We start from the raw sequence: 15,562 nt of genomic DNA on the forward strand, positions 1-15,562 counted from the left end.
GGCTCTGAGTAAATGCTTGAACGACTCCATAAACAATGGAGTTGTTTATTTTTACCAAATAGTAATGATGTTCAATGCCTAAGCAATCTTATTCTTGACTTTTATCTCTTTTACATATTTGGATTAGTTATAGAATTTTTAAAAAGTGTCTGACAATATTTATAAAATAAATTACTCTTGCTGATCTTCAACGTGGAATCTGAAGACTGCTGTGTTATCTGAACTGAAGTTGCTCAATCACGTCATGGACTGCAGCCTACCAGGCTCCTCCGTCCATGGGATTTTCCAGGCAAGAGCACTGGAGTGGGGTGCCATTGCCTTCTCTAGAGGATCTTCCTGACCCAGGGGTCAAACCCGGGTCTCCCGCATTGTAGGCAGATGCTTTACTGTCTGAGCCACCAGGGAAGTCCACCAGGGAAGTGTTATCTGAAGTCAGAATCTTCTGGTGTGCCTGATACCATGCATATTCCCAGTTCCACCCCACTGATGTAAGGAAACACTGAGAAGATCAGGTCACAGAATAATAGACATCTGACATTCGGCTCTTAAAAGGAACGTGGAACTCATTCTGAAATGCCCCTCCCCCTCTGTGAAGTCCCTGCCCAGTGGCTGTCTAGCTTCCACAAGAACCCTGCTGTCAGCCAGTGCTTGTCATCTCCAAGGCTGCCCATCCTGATTGGAATCAGTTATAAATTAATATAAAAATTGTCCCTGAAGGAATCAAGAGGCTTCCTTTCACCTCCCCCACCCCTAAAAGTGGGTTTCAGAGCTTCCTCCTAGGTATGCTCAGAGCCTGTCTTTGCTGCCTCTAATATCACCCTCACCCCTGTCATATCATTGCCTCCTTTCCTATCCACTCCCCTCACCATGCACCTGGAAGATGACCTTTTTTTTTTTTTTTCTTATTTATCTGTGTACATTAGCACTGAGTACTCTACCGGACACATTCTTGTTGTTGAGCTGTGCAGCCATTTCTGACTCTTATCAACTCCATGGACTGTATCCTGCCAGGCTCCTCTGCCCATGGAATTCTCCTGGCAGAAATACTGGAGTGGGTTGCCATTTCCTTCTCCAGAAGATCTTCCCCACCCAGGGACAGAATCCGAGTCTCCTGCATTGGCAGGTGGATTCTGAGCCACCACCTGGCACACAGTAGCACTCAATGAAAATGTGTGGTTCAGTCAACTCATCTCCCTCTCATTTAATAAGAATACCCACCCTGGATCTTCATTTTGCCCTCTGAGATGTACAGAATTCATGTGACCCCTCTTTCACATGAAAATGCTTCACATATTTACAGAGAGCGCTGCTAAGCCTGCTTCTAAGTCTCCCTGTATCTGTTCTAACTCCCTCAGTTCCTTAGCCATTGCCCTTAAAACGCTGTCTCCAGGTTCCCCGAAATCCTGATTGCCAGCGTTTGTCCTAGTCTCACTTGGGTCACTCAGTCCTGAACCAACTCATGGCGTTTTGCTTGACAAGACACTGTTTCTCTCCATCCCCGTGGCCACCACACTCTTAATAAAATGTAAGATTATACTCATGGGCTTAGCAATCATGCTCCACTCATTGCCAGCCTCTTTATCTTGTAACCTTTGCTTTCCCATGATTTCCCACAATTTAGAAACTGTTTTGCAACCAGGCTGAGTCTCTGAGTGTGCCCCACAAACCAGTGTGGGTTGCAGCTCTGGGTGAAACCGAGTCTTATAATGAGACTTTCATTAAGTTTGGATGGGCAGCTGCAGAGACCAGAAAGTCTGCGAAGAGAGGGCACGAGTCACTGAGAGGTGAAAAGAACCCGGTGCACTCAGCACATTTTAAACTCAAGAGGACCAAGAGGTGAGGGACTTGTGTGGAATCCAAAATCACCACCAGAAGCCACAGTCTATTTGAGCTGGTGGCTCCAATGGGCAGGAAAGCAGCATAAATTTCAGTGAGGCAAAGCTAAGTGGTAACAGACTTTAAGTTCTGTCATATATAGTTAATTTGCAGAATAAATTGGTCAGGGCAGCAAAAGGATTTAACATCCAGATTCATTTGCAAAACAGAAGCTAGATGAGTATCAAGAGGAAAATGGAGACCGTTACAACATTCCCTTGCCGGATGGAGTACTATTATTATTGAATAATATTTTTATTAAACATTTCTAGACCATTTGGTAGTTAAAGATATTTATAAGCGAGCCTTTGCAGCATCTCAGCTAGGCACTGAATCTCCCGCTGTGGAACCACACAAGCCCCAAAGACTTCCACCTGCATGGAACTCAGGTTAGCATCCTGGACACATGTACACACACACACACACACACACACACACACACACACTGTACACAGTGTACTGCTGAGTCTTTGTAATCTGGAGATAAGGCAAGAAATGGTCATGTGTCAGTTTTACTCATTTCAGAATTGTCACGGGGTGTCCCAGACTGTGCTCCTCTTGTCCAGGTTTGAAGCCAGAAATAAAACAGGTAACGGAGGCCGAAGCTGGAGCTGATGAGAGGAAATGGAATAAAGTCACACAGTGTCGTTGGGCTGATTGTTCAGGCAAAACGAAGGGGACTCATGGGCGCCCCCTAGCTGAGAAATAATGCCGTGTGTGGCTGACAGAGGGCAGAAGCATCATTTAATTTCACTGTGTGGGTACAGCCGGAAGTTGAGAGAGGCCCCAGACGAGCCCTCCACGTTAGCAGAGGCTGAGGCTAGTTCCGGGAGCGCCCTTTCCTCTACACTCTCTCTGTTAATATTAGTTGCCTCCCTTTACCTGTCCCAGGGCGGTTCCCCTGTGTTTTCCTGGCTCCTTCTTGGGGAGGACCAGGAAAGAGGAACGGCTCCTGCTCCGGAGTGGTCCGGGGGTGCACACTTGGCTTCTCAGCTCAGCCTCCCAGACAGAAAAACAAGACTAGGAAAATAAAACCTTAATCTCCAGACAAGGGCACGGGAGACTCCTGGCGGCCCTCTGAGCATGCCCACTCACTCACGTGGTCTTCCTGCTAGTGGAGATTTGAAAATAAGTAATCCCGCAGGTGTTCCCCATTTTCACCTCTCTCCCAGACTTGTCCTCTCTGCCCCGCCCTCCCTCCATGCTGCTCTGTCTGCAGCGAATCAGCAGGGATAATCCAGCGCAGCTCTGTGCATCCAGAAGGCTGTGACTCTGAATCTCTATGTCAGGTTTATTTTGATGTTGACAAGAAGATGAACACAGCTGAGGCTGGGCCGGGGATGCTGACGGAGCCAGAAACTTCTCCCCTCTTCCTGTGGCCTCTTGCCCTGGGCGGAAGTCCAGGGGATGGACGGCCAGCTCCCAAGTGGTCAGCTAATGAATCGTCCCTGGCCACCGATCAGGGGAGGGCTGACGGTCAGTGTCACACTGGAGCACAGGATGCTCCAATGGGCTGAATTCTGTCTCCCCCCAAAGCCATGCTCTTCTGGAAGCTCAGAATATGACCTGATTTGGAAATAGGATCTTTGCTGATGTAATTCGGTTAAGATAAAGTTATCCTGGATTTAGGGTGTCTTTGTAATAAGAGGGAGAGGGGGATTTGGGAAAGACACACAGAGAAAATGGCCTCCTTAACACCCAAGGATGAAACTGGAATGATGCAGCTTTAAGCCCCCAAACGCCAAGAATTGCAGGGAGCCACTGGAAACAAGAAGAGGCAGGAAGCATCCTCCTCTAGAACCTTCAGAGGGCGTGCAGCCCTGCCAACACCTTGGCTTGGGACTTTCAACCCCCAGAACTGGAGAAATAAATTTTTATTGTTTTAAGTCAATCATGTGATGTCATTTATTGTGGCAGCTTTAGGAAACAGAAAGGGAAAAATTTGATGTGAACAAAAAGCTTGGTGATCCACTTAGTCACACGAGAGGCATTTAGTGAATAAAAAAATGAGACTATTACAGGCAAATGAAAAACCAGAATCCTATAAACATTACAAATGTGAGTGTCAGTGCGATAGGGAAAACCTACAGAGTACCAGGTGCTGGCCTCTAGGGTTGCAGGGAGGAGCAGGTCCCACCCTGGAAGCGAGTAGGATGGACAAGACGTAACACCAAACCCAGTCTGATTCAGGGTGGTAGGTACCCTCTCTGGACCTTGGCACAAAGTTCCAGCGGAATGACTTCTATTAGGGGTGAAATGGGAACAGAGTGGCATCAGTATATATATGGGGAAGGATGGAAGAGTGAGAGGAAGGGAGGGAGGGAACAGGAAGGAAGGAAGAAAAAGAAAGTAAAAGGGAAAGACATTTTTAGAGAGTGTGGGGACAACCACAGGCTCAGCTGGTCTCCCATAACACATAGACATGTGCACTGAGTAGGTACTTCTGGACAATCTCCGTGAGCCACCTCAGGCTGCCTGGCCTGGCCTTTAGGATGAATCCTCAAGAGGCTTTGGGTGGCAGCCTTGAGGAATTGCAGGCAGGCAGAGAGCTTAAATGCCTTTGCTTCTTTCCATCCCTGTGTGTTTGTTGAATGCTTATCAAGGGCGGGGCATTGGGTGAGAACACACCTTCGCCCACTGGGGACTACCAATCTAGTGATTAGAAGGGCTCATTTCTGTGGTCAGAGCTTTAGGGCTTCCCAGAAAATTTTGGATTTTGTTTTTGTTCCTCTTGAAATATAGGGGCTGTTTCAAGATGCATCTTCAGGCATCTTTAAAGTGTTGGTTGCATCAATGGGCTGTATTCATATTTCCCTTTGCACACTAAGTTGAAGATTAAAAAGAGGTCTCTTTTTTTTTTGAGCTCTTGCAGTCACTGCTAGACAAATGTTAGTTTTGGGTTTCTATTGATCCCTTGGTAGATGCTGCTATCCTGCTATTTCTTGGACTCAGCCTCTCATTCCAAATGGAATATCACTATGACTGACCGGAAAAGAGGCTGACAGAGGCTTTGGCCAGCTTGTCAGTTTATTACGAAATTAAACCTGTTCCCACGTCAGAGGTGACTTAACAACTTTCGGCAAAGATAAAGCATTGCAGCTACCCTCAAACTTCAGTTTCACGTGAACCAGGAGCCTCAACCAGAAAATTATTTGTTTGATGACATTCTTATTAAGACGGGGGCGGTCTTCAGGAAATGTAACCTTATGTTATTGATCAGCTTTTAAAGAGCCTTTTGGGGACTAGATACCATTTTCTTTCTGTCTCCTACAGCTTCCAAATCTGCATGGTCATAATTGATGAACAAAATCAGCACCTGGAGGCGCCTTGGGGAGAGGTTTAATTCTGGTTCGTAGGCAATTCTTCATGAGGGAATCGGAAAACTGCAGGTTTAGAGAAGAAAAAATGTCAACAAGGATTGGAGGAAAACCGAGCATTTTCTGGCCAAGTACCAGTTAAGAAAAACAAAAATAATCGCTTGTCCAGAAGACATCTTTTCTTCAACATCCCCCTTAAGGGGGCTTTGCTGAGGTGCCCAGTGGGTATTTGATGACACCTGACTATTACTCTGGATCTTACCCTACCTAGACATGCTGCTCATGCTTAAAACAAAGACCATCTGCTATTTCCAGAAGCTTCCTGAAGGAATAACAAAGAGCTAGAACTGACGTGTACAGTAATTTTAGTTTTATTGTCGTTGTTGTTCTACATCACATCCCTGCATCTCATTTATTTTCTATTTAGTAGTTGGTACCTCTTCATGTAACTTTAATTTTAGAATACAAGGGATATATCCTGACAAAGGATGTTTGTTTTTTAATCATGGATTGATTTGTAAGAAAGGACAAGAGTATACATTCTCTGGAACTGGGACTGTTTCTGATAGTTGGATAGTTGTCTAGTATTTAATCCCAAAAGAAAGTTGTGCTTCCTCTGAGCTAATGAGTAGTGATGGATGATTGGCAGGAGAGGTGAATGGGCTCCTGTGTGCAGGCTGAGGTTGGGCAGAGCAGAAAAAGTGAAGAAGACGTGGTTTCCATGCTTCATCTCTGTGACCATCTTTGGGGTCCAGAATGCCTCTCTCTGTGCCTTGTTTGCTGGTGAAGTGGTCCATGCGATGACTCCCGGTACAATGCTATCGCTCAGCTCTCAGAGCTGCCCAGAACCCACACAAGCCAAGTGACATCAGTGGCCACAACTTTATCACATTTTCAAGTCATGAAAGAACCACTGTCTCCTCTTCAGCACTGCCCTTGGCTACTCCCTTTCCTAAGTGTAAATCCCTAAATCCCAAGGTGATTTACCCAATGCACGTTAGTAACCTTTGAGCTACATGTGTATGCTTTAAAGTTTGCAGAATGTATTTTTGCAATATTATCTCAAATCTTTGCAACTAGATTATCTCTGGCCAATTTCTGTTTGTACATGAAAGTAGCGGAACTTACTCAGAACTGATGTCTCTCTTCCTTGAAGGAAACTAGAAAATCTCAAAGAACCTAGGAAGGTGCGGAGAAAAGTAACATTAAACTCAGCCTGTCTAGTTAGTACCTGCAGAACGCAGAGAGCAGGCACTTCGTATATAAGCCATTTAAATGATTTATTAATTGGACAGACATTTGTATGCATCCCATAAATATTTGTTTAATGAATTGTTGAATGCATTAGTTACGTTACCTGTTAGGCACCGTGGGATATTACAGTGGCGAAGAAGACTTAATTTCGCCCTCCAAGGAACCTACCATTTGATGGTGTGGCTGGCGGCAGTGCAGGTAAGTAGGTAGGCACTGTGACTATCCTTCATTTTAGAGTCCTCACTGTGTCCCGTATCTGCTAAATTCTCTTCATGGATTTTATCAGTTGATCATTATCACGGCTTACAAAATCGGCTATTATCATCTCTATTTTATGTATGAGAAGGCCCAGGCACAGAAAGGTTAAGAAGCTGTCCTGAAGTTACACAGCTAACAAATGGTAAGGTCAGAAATCAAACCCAGGCAGTGCTACTCAGACCTCACAGAGAAGTGGATGGCTTGGGGGACCTAAATGACGTAGACTTGAGATGGATTGGGCGAGCAAGGAAGAACCCACAAAGAACCCAGGATTTCTGGCTCCAGTGACAAAGAAGCTGATGCCCTTTGCTGAGGGAAGGACTGAAGGAGGAGGTGGTTCTGGGGAAGGTGTGGAGACATGAGGACAGTAGTCTGGGACACGTTGAGTTTGCATGTTGAACATTCACATGGATTTTCAAGCAAGTATCTTAAGTTTCTATTATACTGGGGGAAGCAATCGTGGCTAGAGATGTAGCTTTGGCTGTTACCAGATGATACTCTGTTCTTTCTGCTTGACTGCTTGAAGCTTTAATAAGGGGCTGGAGACATTTACAGATGCTTTGACTTTATTCTCTATGTTTGGCTTGTTTTCAGGATTTAAATTCATGGTTCATGACTTAGTATGTTTACTCCTCCTTTCTCTCTCTATATATATATCTCCATGGTATATGTATATACATATATATATATACACACACACACACATATATATATATCCATGGATATATGGATAGACATAGATAGAAAAATATGGACATGGAAATGGATATTTGTACCTAAACTAGGGAAAGGAGTTTCAAATATGAAGACACAATCCTGCCCAAAGCACTCACTACCTGCTGTTCAGGTGTAGAGAGAAGTGGCCAGGTTATGCCCTACCCACTTGTCCCTGATTGTGAATCCATCCTATTGTATGTTGTCCTGGTCTCAGTCCAGTCCAGTTGCTCAGTCCTATCTGACTCTTTGTGACCCTATGAACTGCAGCACGCCAGTGTTCCTTGTCCTTCACCATCTCCTGGAGTTTGCTCAAACTCATGTCCTTTGAATCGGTGATGCCATTCAACCATCTCGTCCTCTTTTGCCTTCTTCTCCTCCTGCCCTCAGTCTTTCCCAGCATCAGAGTCTTTTCAAGTGAGTTGGCTCTTCATATCAAGTGGTCAAATATTGGAGTTTCAGCTTCAGCATCAATCCTTCCAATGAATATTTAGGGTTGATTTCCTTTAGGATTGACTGGTTTGATGTTCTCACTGTCCAAGGGACTCTCAAGAGCCTTCTCCAGCACCACAGTTCAAAAGCATCAGTTCTTCAGTGCTCAGCCTTCTTTATGGCCCAGTTCTCACATCTGCACATTACTACTGGAAAAAAACATAGCTTTGGCATGGCAGGTCTAGGAGTTCACTTTAAGGCCATCCAGAGCAACTTGACCCTCTGTCTACAGACATAACTAAATGCCATGAGAGGCTGATTTGAGCTTGGGTATGTGGGCGGAAATGTGAATTCTGGTAATTTCAAGACTTCTGATGTGAACAGGAGTGGACCAGGGTGGGGCGGGTACATGGGCATCCGGGTGTCAGCTTCAGGGTACAGTTCTCTGTGGCTGTGCGTCATTTACCCCCTGTTAAGCCTTCTTTCCTGTGGGTCCTAAGCTGTCTCCAAAACCTGAGATCTGATTAGTTTGCATTTGATTTTTTTTTGCTGCCTAATGAACTGCCTCTGTAGTTCTAGCTGTGATGTCATTAGCATCTCATTGCCTTGGGCAGCAACTCAGGAGAGAGATTCTTAGGCAGCCCCAGAATCCTACAGGAATTGTACCAATTTACTTCATAACAACTAATTCACCACATGACCTGTCAATTTCCAGCAGCAGAGCAGACCCTGCATGAGGATGGTCAGTCACTTTTATTATCATCCTTCTAAGCTCCTGAGTCTAGGTGGGTCAATATGCACAGGCCTAAGGCCACAGGCACATCCTCAAAGAGATTTTGAACACCAAGGATGCCAATAATCTCATACCACGATATTCTATTGGGGAAAGTCATCCGCTGTGTGCTGTAGGATACAGATTTAGCCTAAAGCAAATGGCATTTATTTATAGCAAACTGTATTTGCAAAATGCTTTGCAGTTTTGGGGTTGTTAACGACTTTCCAGGTTGGCTGTTCTTCTGCTTGTAAGAAAGCTAAGTGTGATGAGGACCCCAAAGCCTCCCCTGAGAGCAGAGGGGTAACTTTTGCAAATTGGGGTGAGTGGAGGCGGGGGGGCACACGAGTATTTTTAGTCAGAAGGCACCTTTGTCAGTTACAATCTTTTAAGACCTTTTTCATTGTTGTTCAGTTACTCAGTTGCGTCCGACTCTTTGCGACCCCATGGACTGCAGCACGCCAGGCTTCCCGGTCCTTCACTGACTCCCAGAGTTTGCTCAAACTCATGTCCATTGAGTCAATGATGCCATCTGACCAAGACCTTAACTGTAACTTATTTATGTCCAGAAACTGTGTGTTTGCTGAAATACAATATTCATTTTATTAAGAGACAATATCATTTCTTGAATTACTAGAGCATTTTTACCCTTCTACTCGGTACCTAGAAGGTAGAAGAGGGACAAAGTAAGAAAAGACTATAACTGGAGTGGGCAGTGGACGAAGGCAGGCATTGAGCCATGAGGAAATACAGTAGTGTCTCCTCCTTCCACTTCTAGACCTCGCCACCACCCACTCCAGCACCCAGGATGGGGTTAAAAGCAGATGTCAAAGATCAGACTGTCCTGCAGCATTTAGGATTCGAAACTCTTCTTCCATTCACCACAGACATGATGGTTATTGGTGCTCTCTTTGGGCAAAGGGAGATTTATCTGGGCTTTCACCACCAGACTCCATCATTTTAAGGAGTATTTCCCAATTGTATCTTTAACAGTGCATGGAAAATGCATTTCCTTTTTGAAAAATCTCTCTCATACACACATCTCTATTCTTCGCTGGAGCCTGAATAGATGGCTTTGGGGAGTTAGCTGCTCGTTGCTTCTGTGTAAATCTCGCTCCTCTCCTGACAGCTCCATCCTGCATGACGAGGGGACCAGAGGGGCAGTTTGTCTTGGCCTCCAGCAGGACCTGCTCTATATGGGCCTGAATATTTTCAGGAGAAGGAAAATAAAGTTCTGATGAAACCAAGAGTTTGGTGGCCTCCCACCATCTTCCTCTGTAAACCGCTTCCTGTGCTTTTCTGTGTCCTAACCTTGCACCAATCCAGGGCTGAAGGATATCGAAGGGGATTAGTTGTATCTTGGCTTTAATTGGGAAAGCCAGAACACAGCAGCAACAGGAGCAACCCCTCAAATGTTTACAGCAATTACAAGCCTTAATGATGGCGCGCTGGAGGGCAGGGAGGCTGTCACTCAGCTCCACTGTGTTTGGGGTGCAGTGCCCTCTAGTGGCCAAATTTGTCTGCTAGCTGGTGCACCCTAAGTGGTGAATGGGCAGGGCTTACATGTCATGTATTGTAGCTTCCCTCAGTTCATTCAGTCAAGAATTTGTCTGCAAATGAGGAGACCCGGGTTTAATTCCTGGGTGGGGAAGATCCCCTGGAGAAGGAAATGGCAACCCACTCCAATATTCTTGCCTGGAGAATCCCATGGACAGAGGAGCTTGGCAGGCTACAGCCCATGGGGTCACAAGAGTTGGACACGACTTAGCGACTAAACCACCACCACCATATGTCATATGCATACGGTTGTGTGCGTAGGCTCTAGAGGGAGTTTCTGGGTATTTGGGAATTAAAGGTGAGAGAAAAGAAATTTGATGACATATTATTTTCCCCTTGCAGTAATTTATGCTTCATGTGAAGGATATTGAGGGGGATTTAATTTTCCCTCTGAATTTTATATTCTTTTCATTATCTTATGTTTCTCACCATTATGTCTCTCACTCTATTTTTCTCCGCATAAGTTTTATGGAATTTGTTTTACTCAACTTTTTGTTATTTGATTGAATGGAAATTGTACCATCAGATTTTTTTTTTTTTTTTTTTAAGTAGCCAGGCATTACTTTTCCATTAGTATCTCCTCTGTCCAAAGTGGCTCGGTGATGAATTTATCACACCTTTTCTTTCCTCTCACAGAAGTCATTTTAGACTTTATATCACCATCTAGTGGGCATTTCGTAGAAGTGCTTTTCCAAGCCTCTGTTGAATTACTTTCTCAACCTCCTGGTTGGATGGATAATGAAAGGCGTGTGAGGGAGGGGCGTAGGGCCAGAAGGAGACCCTCAGGCTCTCCATCGAAGCTTGCACAGTGAAATGTTTCAGATCTTATCTTGAAAAGAAGCGTGATCTCTTTACTGATTTTTTTTTTTAATTCTTTTACTCTCTTGATGAATGAGGGCCTGCTTTTCTAGAAGTCACATCATGGATGCAAAGCTCTCACCCCACCCGCCTTATTGCAGCCTGTTGAAGAATGAATGGAAGCCTGGCCAAAGGGCTGGGTGGGGAGCCCTGCCAGGTCATGGCCTTATGAACACTCAGGTGGACTGAGTTGTGTGAGCCTGAGTATCAATCAAGATTTGCACATGGCTTGGAGTGACTTTGAGGTTAACTGCTGTGGGCTCCTGGATCTTCCATTTGAGGCCATCATTCTTGGTTTTGGTGTGTGCAGTTACTTAGTTCTCTTATAACTTAGCAAGGGCTTGAGCTCAATCTCGGATCTGTTATTAAACAAAATGAGAGTGTAAAATAAATGATATTCCATACTTATAGTCTCTGAGTGAGTCTTTGCCTTTGCACAAAGAAGGAGTCTGGTGTCAATGGAGCTGCTGATAAAAAATGCCTTGTCTGCATAGTGGTGATGCTCATGTGGGAAATGATGGTGCTGAAATACCTCTGGACTCTTTCAAATGGTCTTACATGACATCACAAACAAGGGGAATAGCAGAGCTCCCTGAACCCTATAAGAGGGAACTCTGCTGTAAAGCTATAAGTCGTATCTCATGATCACCTTCTGGAACCACTTTGTAGATCATTCCAAACAGTTCCCCCAAAGGTCCGGTTCATCAAGGATAGCACCCTGAATGAGCCTGAGGAGCAGAAGGAATGTTCTATTATATCTGCCCATCGTTTCCAAAAGCCCAGGTGTCCCCCTGAAATTTTTTCACGTTCAGGCATACAACTGTGCACAAAGGACCAGGGGTCACCTAAGGAACCCAGAGTTTTTCTGTCAGCAGATTCTACTTCCATCTTCCTTTACACTTAATAACTTAAAAGTCATGAAGGCTTGGAAAAGAAATACCAAGCAGTGCTTTCTTCTGTAGGGAGCAAACACTTCTTTTCTGGCAGGCATTTCCACTATTTGTCACCAAATATAAATCAAGAGCCTCCCCAACTACCTTTTACTCATCAGTCAAGAGCAATATGGATCCATCTCTCAGGCTCTGGAGTACAGCTCAAAATCCCCTCCCCATCTTCCATACATCAATTGATAATGAAGCAGAGAAGTCCTATTCTTCCCTATGACTTAAAGGCTTTAGAATTCAGATCTCACGATAACCGTGTCTTCTTAAAGCTCTTGAATTCACTCTCCTCATCTGTAAAATGGGTGTGATGATAGAATTCATGCAGAGAGCTGTGGTAGGAGTTCGGGGAGGTCTTAAACAGCTCTCACTTTCATAGTTCAGACTTGATGAATCTTACTGCTAGTTATGATCAAAACTGTAACGATGGTGATTTGACATGCACTAGTCATTGTGTTTTGTGCTTGAAAAATGGTTGGCTGTTTATTTATTACACAATGCTAGGGGCAAGTATTATTGATATCTTCATTTGGGGATGAAGAGAGTGATTTATAGAATAATCACTGCTATTATTGTTTATGTTATTGATGATAGCCATAAAACCCGCACAGATACTGCAGAAGCATCCCTCTGAAATGATTCGTGGGGCTCATGACACTCAGAAAGAAAGGAAGAAAAAAAACTGTCTCACATTTGGAAGAACTATTTCCAACTCTAGTTTTCTGAGAGTATGGGTGCCCCAAACTGAGTGGGATGACAGCATCGCATTCTCACCCTTCACAGACATTTTCTAACTTCTCAAGAACCTGACTTCAGTACTCAGGGGCCAGGAGCCCATGTGAGTCCCTGCTGTCTCACCTCTCTCACTGTTCCCTTTCATTCTGTGTCTGGCAGGCAACTCCCCATCCGACGAGTCAGAGGAGCGGGAAAGAGACCCCAAGGTGCTGACGTTCCCAGAGTACATCGCGAGCCTGTCAGAGTCTGGCACCAAGCGTGTGGCAGCTGGAGTCCGCATGGAGTGCCAGAGCAAGGGCCGATGCCCCTCATCCTGCCCCCTGTGTCACGTGACGTCCAGCCCTGACACCCCTGCCGAGCCAGTTCTGCTGGAGGTGACCAGAGCCGCCCCCATCTATGAGCTGGTGACCAACAACCAGACCCAGAGGGTAAGAGGCCTGGGACTCGTGGCTCAGGGTGGCATCAACAACAACAGAGGGCTTTGCAAATGGCCTGAGGAGGTCATGGGGTCAGCTGAGCTCCAGGCTATGACACGGAGAGCGGGGGAATTTTTTTAAACTACTCCAGGCATCTAATTTGCTTAGATTTGCATATTTGCATGTTAAATCCAGTCAGTGGCTTCGTGTCACTCATGGTAATGACTCAGGAGTCACTGTTCAGCATTTGTACGAGCCTTTGAGCAACACGGGCTGGTAGGAAAGAGGGGGATGGGGGGGCGGCCATAAGCAATCATCGTCACTAAAACAGAGTTCGGAAAGCCTCAGGAGGGGATGGTCATAGGATGGGGTTCAGCAATACCGCCCCTTCTCATTGGCATGGCAGGGGGACCAGCTTTCCTAACTGCTCCAAACCTAGGACCAGCTGCAGCCAGACTAGAAGGAGCACCTTAGGGGTACCGGTCTCCAGGGGACAGGTCTGCCCACCTTAGCCTGGAGGGGCTGCTTTCCTGGTGATCACTGACTCTAAGAGCAAAACTCCAAACCAGTGCAGATCTTTCTGCCTTCTCTTATGCAGCTGGGTCATGACGTTTCCCCCAACCACTTCTCCTTTTCTTCTGCTGATCCCTCTCCCAAGGTGCTAGGAGGAAATAAATGGACCCCTAAGGATAAGCTGAATAAGTGCAGTAAAGGCAGGCTTACCTCACTCCCTAGCTCTCTGATTTCCTCAAGGATGTGAAGAACAGGGTGAGTCAAAACCCAGGCAACAACAACAACAATAACAATCACAAAAATAAACACAAAACCTCAAGGTGGGGACTTCTGCGACTCTAAACGAAGCCCACCCTGGGGACAAGGCACTGTCGAGTCAAGCAGTGAGCTGCTTGCAGGCAGTGTCTATCCAGGTGGGGTGTTAATTGCTTTCTCTTTTCTCTTTTAAGGAACACCTGGTGTGTCACAGTTTGCTTCATAGGTGATGCTCAAACCAACAGGAAGGATTTTGCCTGTGTGTGTGTTTCTCTCGCCTCTCTGCCTCCACCACAGATATTTCACTGGTTGTTTGAAAATAAGGTTTTTCACAGGAACAAAAAGATAAATTGTTCCTTTGGCCTACAAATTTCTCTTCAATCTGATAGAAGTGACTATGGGAAGAGAAGTGGGAGAAGAGAGACCATGAGAGGTGGGCTTGAAAGGATGAGGAGAAGGCGGGGCTTGTGTCACCATGGAAACCCAAAGCTGCAATGCTTTTAATCCAATGCCTAGCCCTCCCCTAACCTTTCCCACCCCAGGCTGCTTCAGCTGGTACCCAGGAGCTCCTGTACACTTGGCTGGAAACAGCAGAGTCATGGCGCTCAGGCACAGAACTATCCTATGACATGGGCAGGGTGCACAAAGCTGCAGACAGGGATGAGCTTTGTGGGAGAGTGGGGGTTGGCTAGAGCCCCTACTTCCTGTATGGCCAACACCAGCAGAATGAGGAAGCTGGAGGAAGTTTGGTCTTTAGCAGCCCCCTTTTCTGGATCCCCTGCTAGCCCGAACTTAGCCCCTTCCTGTCTTCCTGCACTGGTCTTAGGAGGCATCTCTCAACCTCTCTCCTATCTGGCCATATTTTGAACCCTGAATTTCTAAGCACATAGAAAGGTGGCTTGAGCTGGAGTTCAGTCACTGTGCCCTGTTTCTCCTCACTCATCTTCCTTAGACATATTCTGTCTCCACCATTCTCTCTGCTCCTCTGCTTTTCTTTCCAATTGTACCCTTTCTCCCAAAGGATGGAGATGAGAAGTGATGAAGCCAAGGACCAGGGGAGGAGAGCTGAGTCCTGGCATTAGTAACTCAGTGGGTTTCTATTCCCACCTCTTTGATGGATCTTTGAGCCAATTTTCCAACGTCTTGGCCTTATTATCTTCCGTCTATTGGACTAAATACTCCCTAATGCCATATTTCAGTCTAGTCTGTGACTGCAGTTTAAAAACATGTAAGTCAAGCCAGTATTCTGGTCTGGAAAATCTTATGGACAGAGGAGCCTGGCAGGCTGCAGTCCCTGGGATCACAGAGAGTTGGACACAACTGAGCGACTTCAATATTTAAGTCAAGCCATATAACCAACCAGGTGTCTCAAATCCAACAAACTCACCATCTTCCACCCTAAGCCATACCTGCCATGCTTCCATCTCAGTGAAAGACATTAGTTTCTACCAAGTTGCCCAAACTGGAGACCAAGGATGCTTCCTATACTTTTCTTGTCCCTGACATCTATTCCATCACCAAGGGCCACAAATATCTCAAATCCATCCTCTTTTTATCAAACCCCCGTCACAGCCTAACTATTATATTTCAGTCATGTTAAGTTGCTTCAGTTGTATTCAACTCTTTGTGACCCAATGGACTGTAGCCCATTAGGCTCCTCTGTCT

The 15,562-nt window shown here is 45.6% G+C and overlaps 1 protein-coding gene across 1 annotated transcript in view; it reads left to right on the forward strand.

Moving 5' to 3' along the window:
- Nucleotides 1–15,562, forward strand: part of ASTN1 (astrotactin 1) — a 359,002-nt gene that overhangs the window by 303,040 nt on the left and 40,400 nt on the right. The window contains exon 17 of the mRNA XM_040263917.1: nt 12,873–13,141. Coding sequence (XP_040119851.1) covers nt 12,873–13,141 — 269 coding nt within the window. The remainder of the gene's footprint in view (nt 1–12,872; nt 13,142–15,562) is intronic.

Source organism: Oryx dammah, unplaced genomic scaffold, assembly GCF_014754425.2.
Source record: "Oryx dammah isolate SB20612 unplaced genomic scaffold, SCBI_Odam_1.1 HiC_scaffold_21, whole genome shotgun sequence".
Taxonomy (NCBI): domain Eukaryota; kingdom Metazoa; phylum Chordata; class Mammalia; order Artiodactyla; family Bovidae; genus Oryx; species Oryx dammah.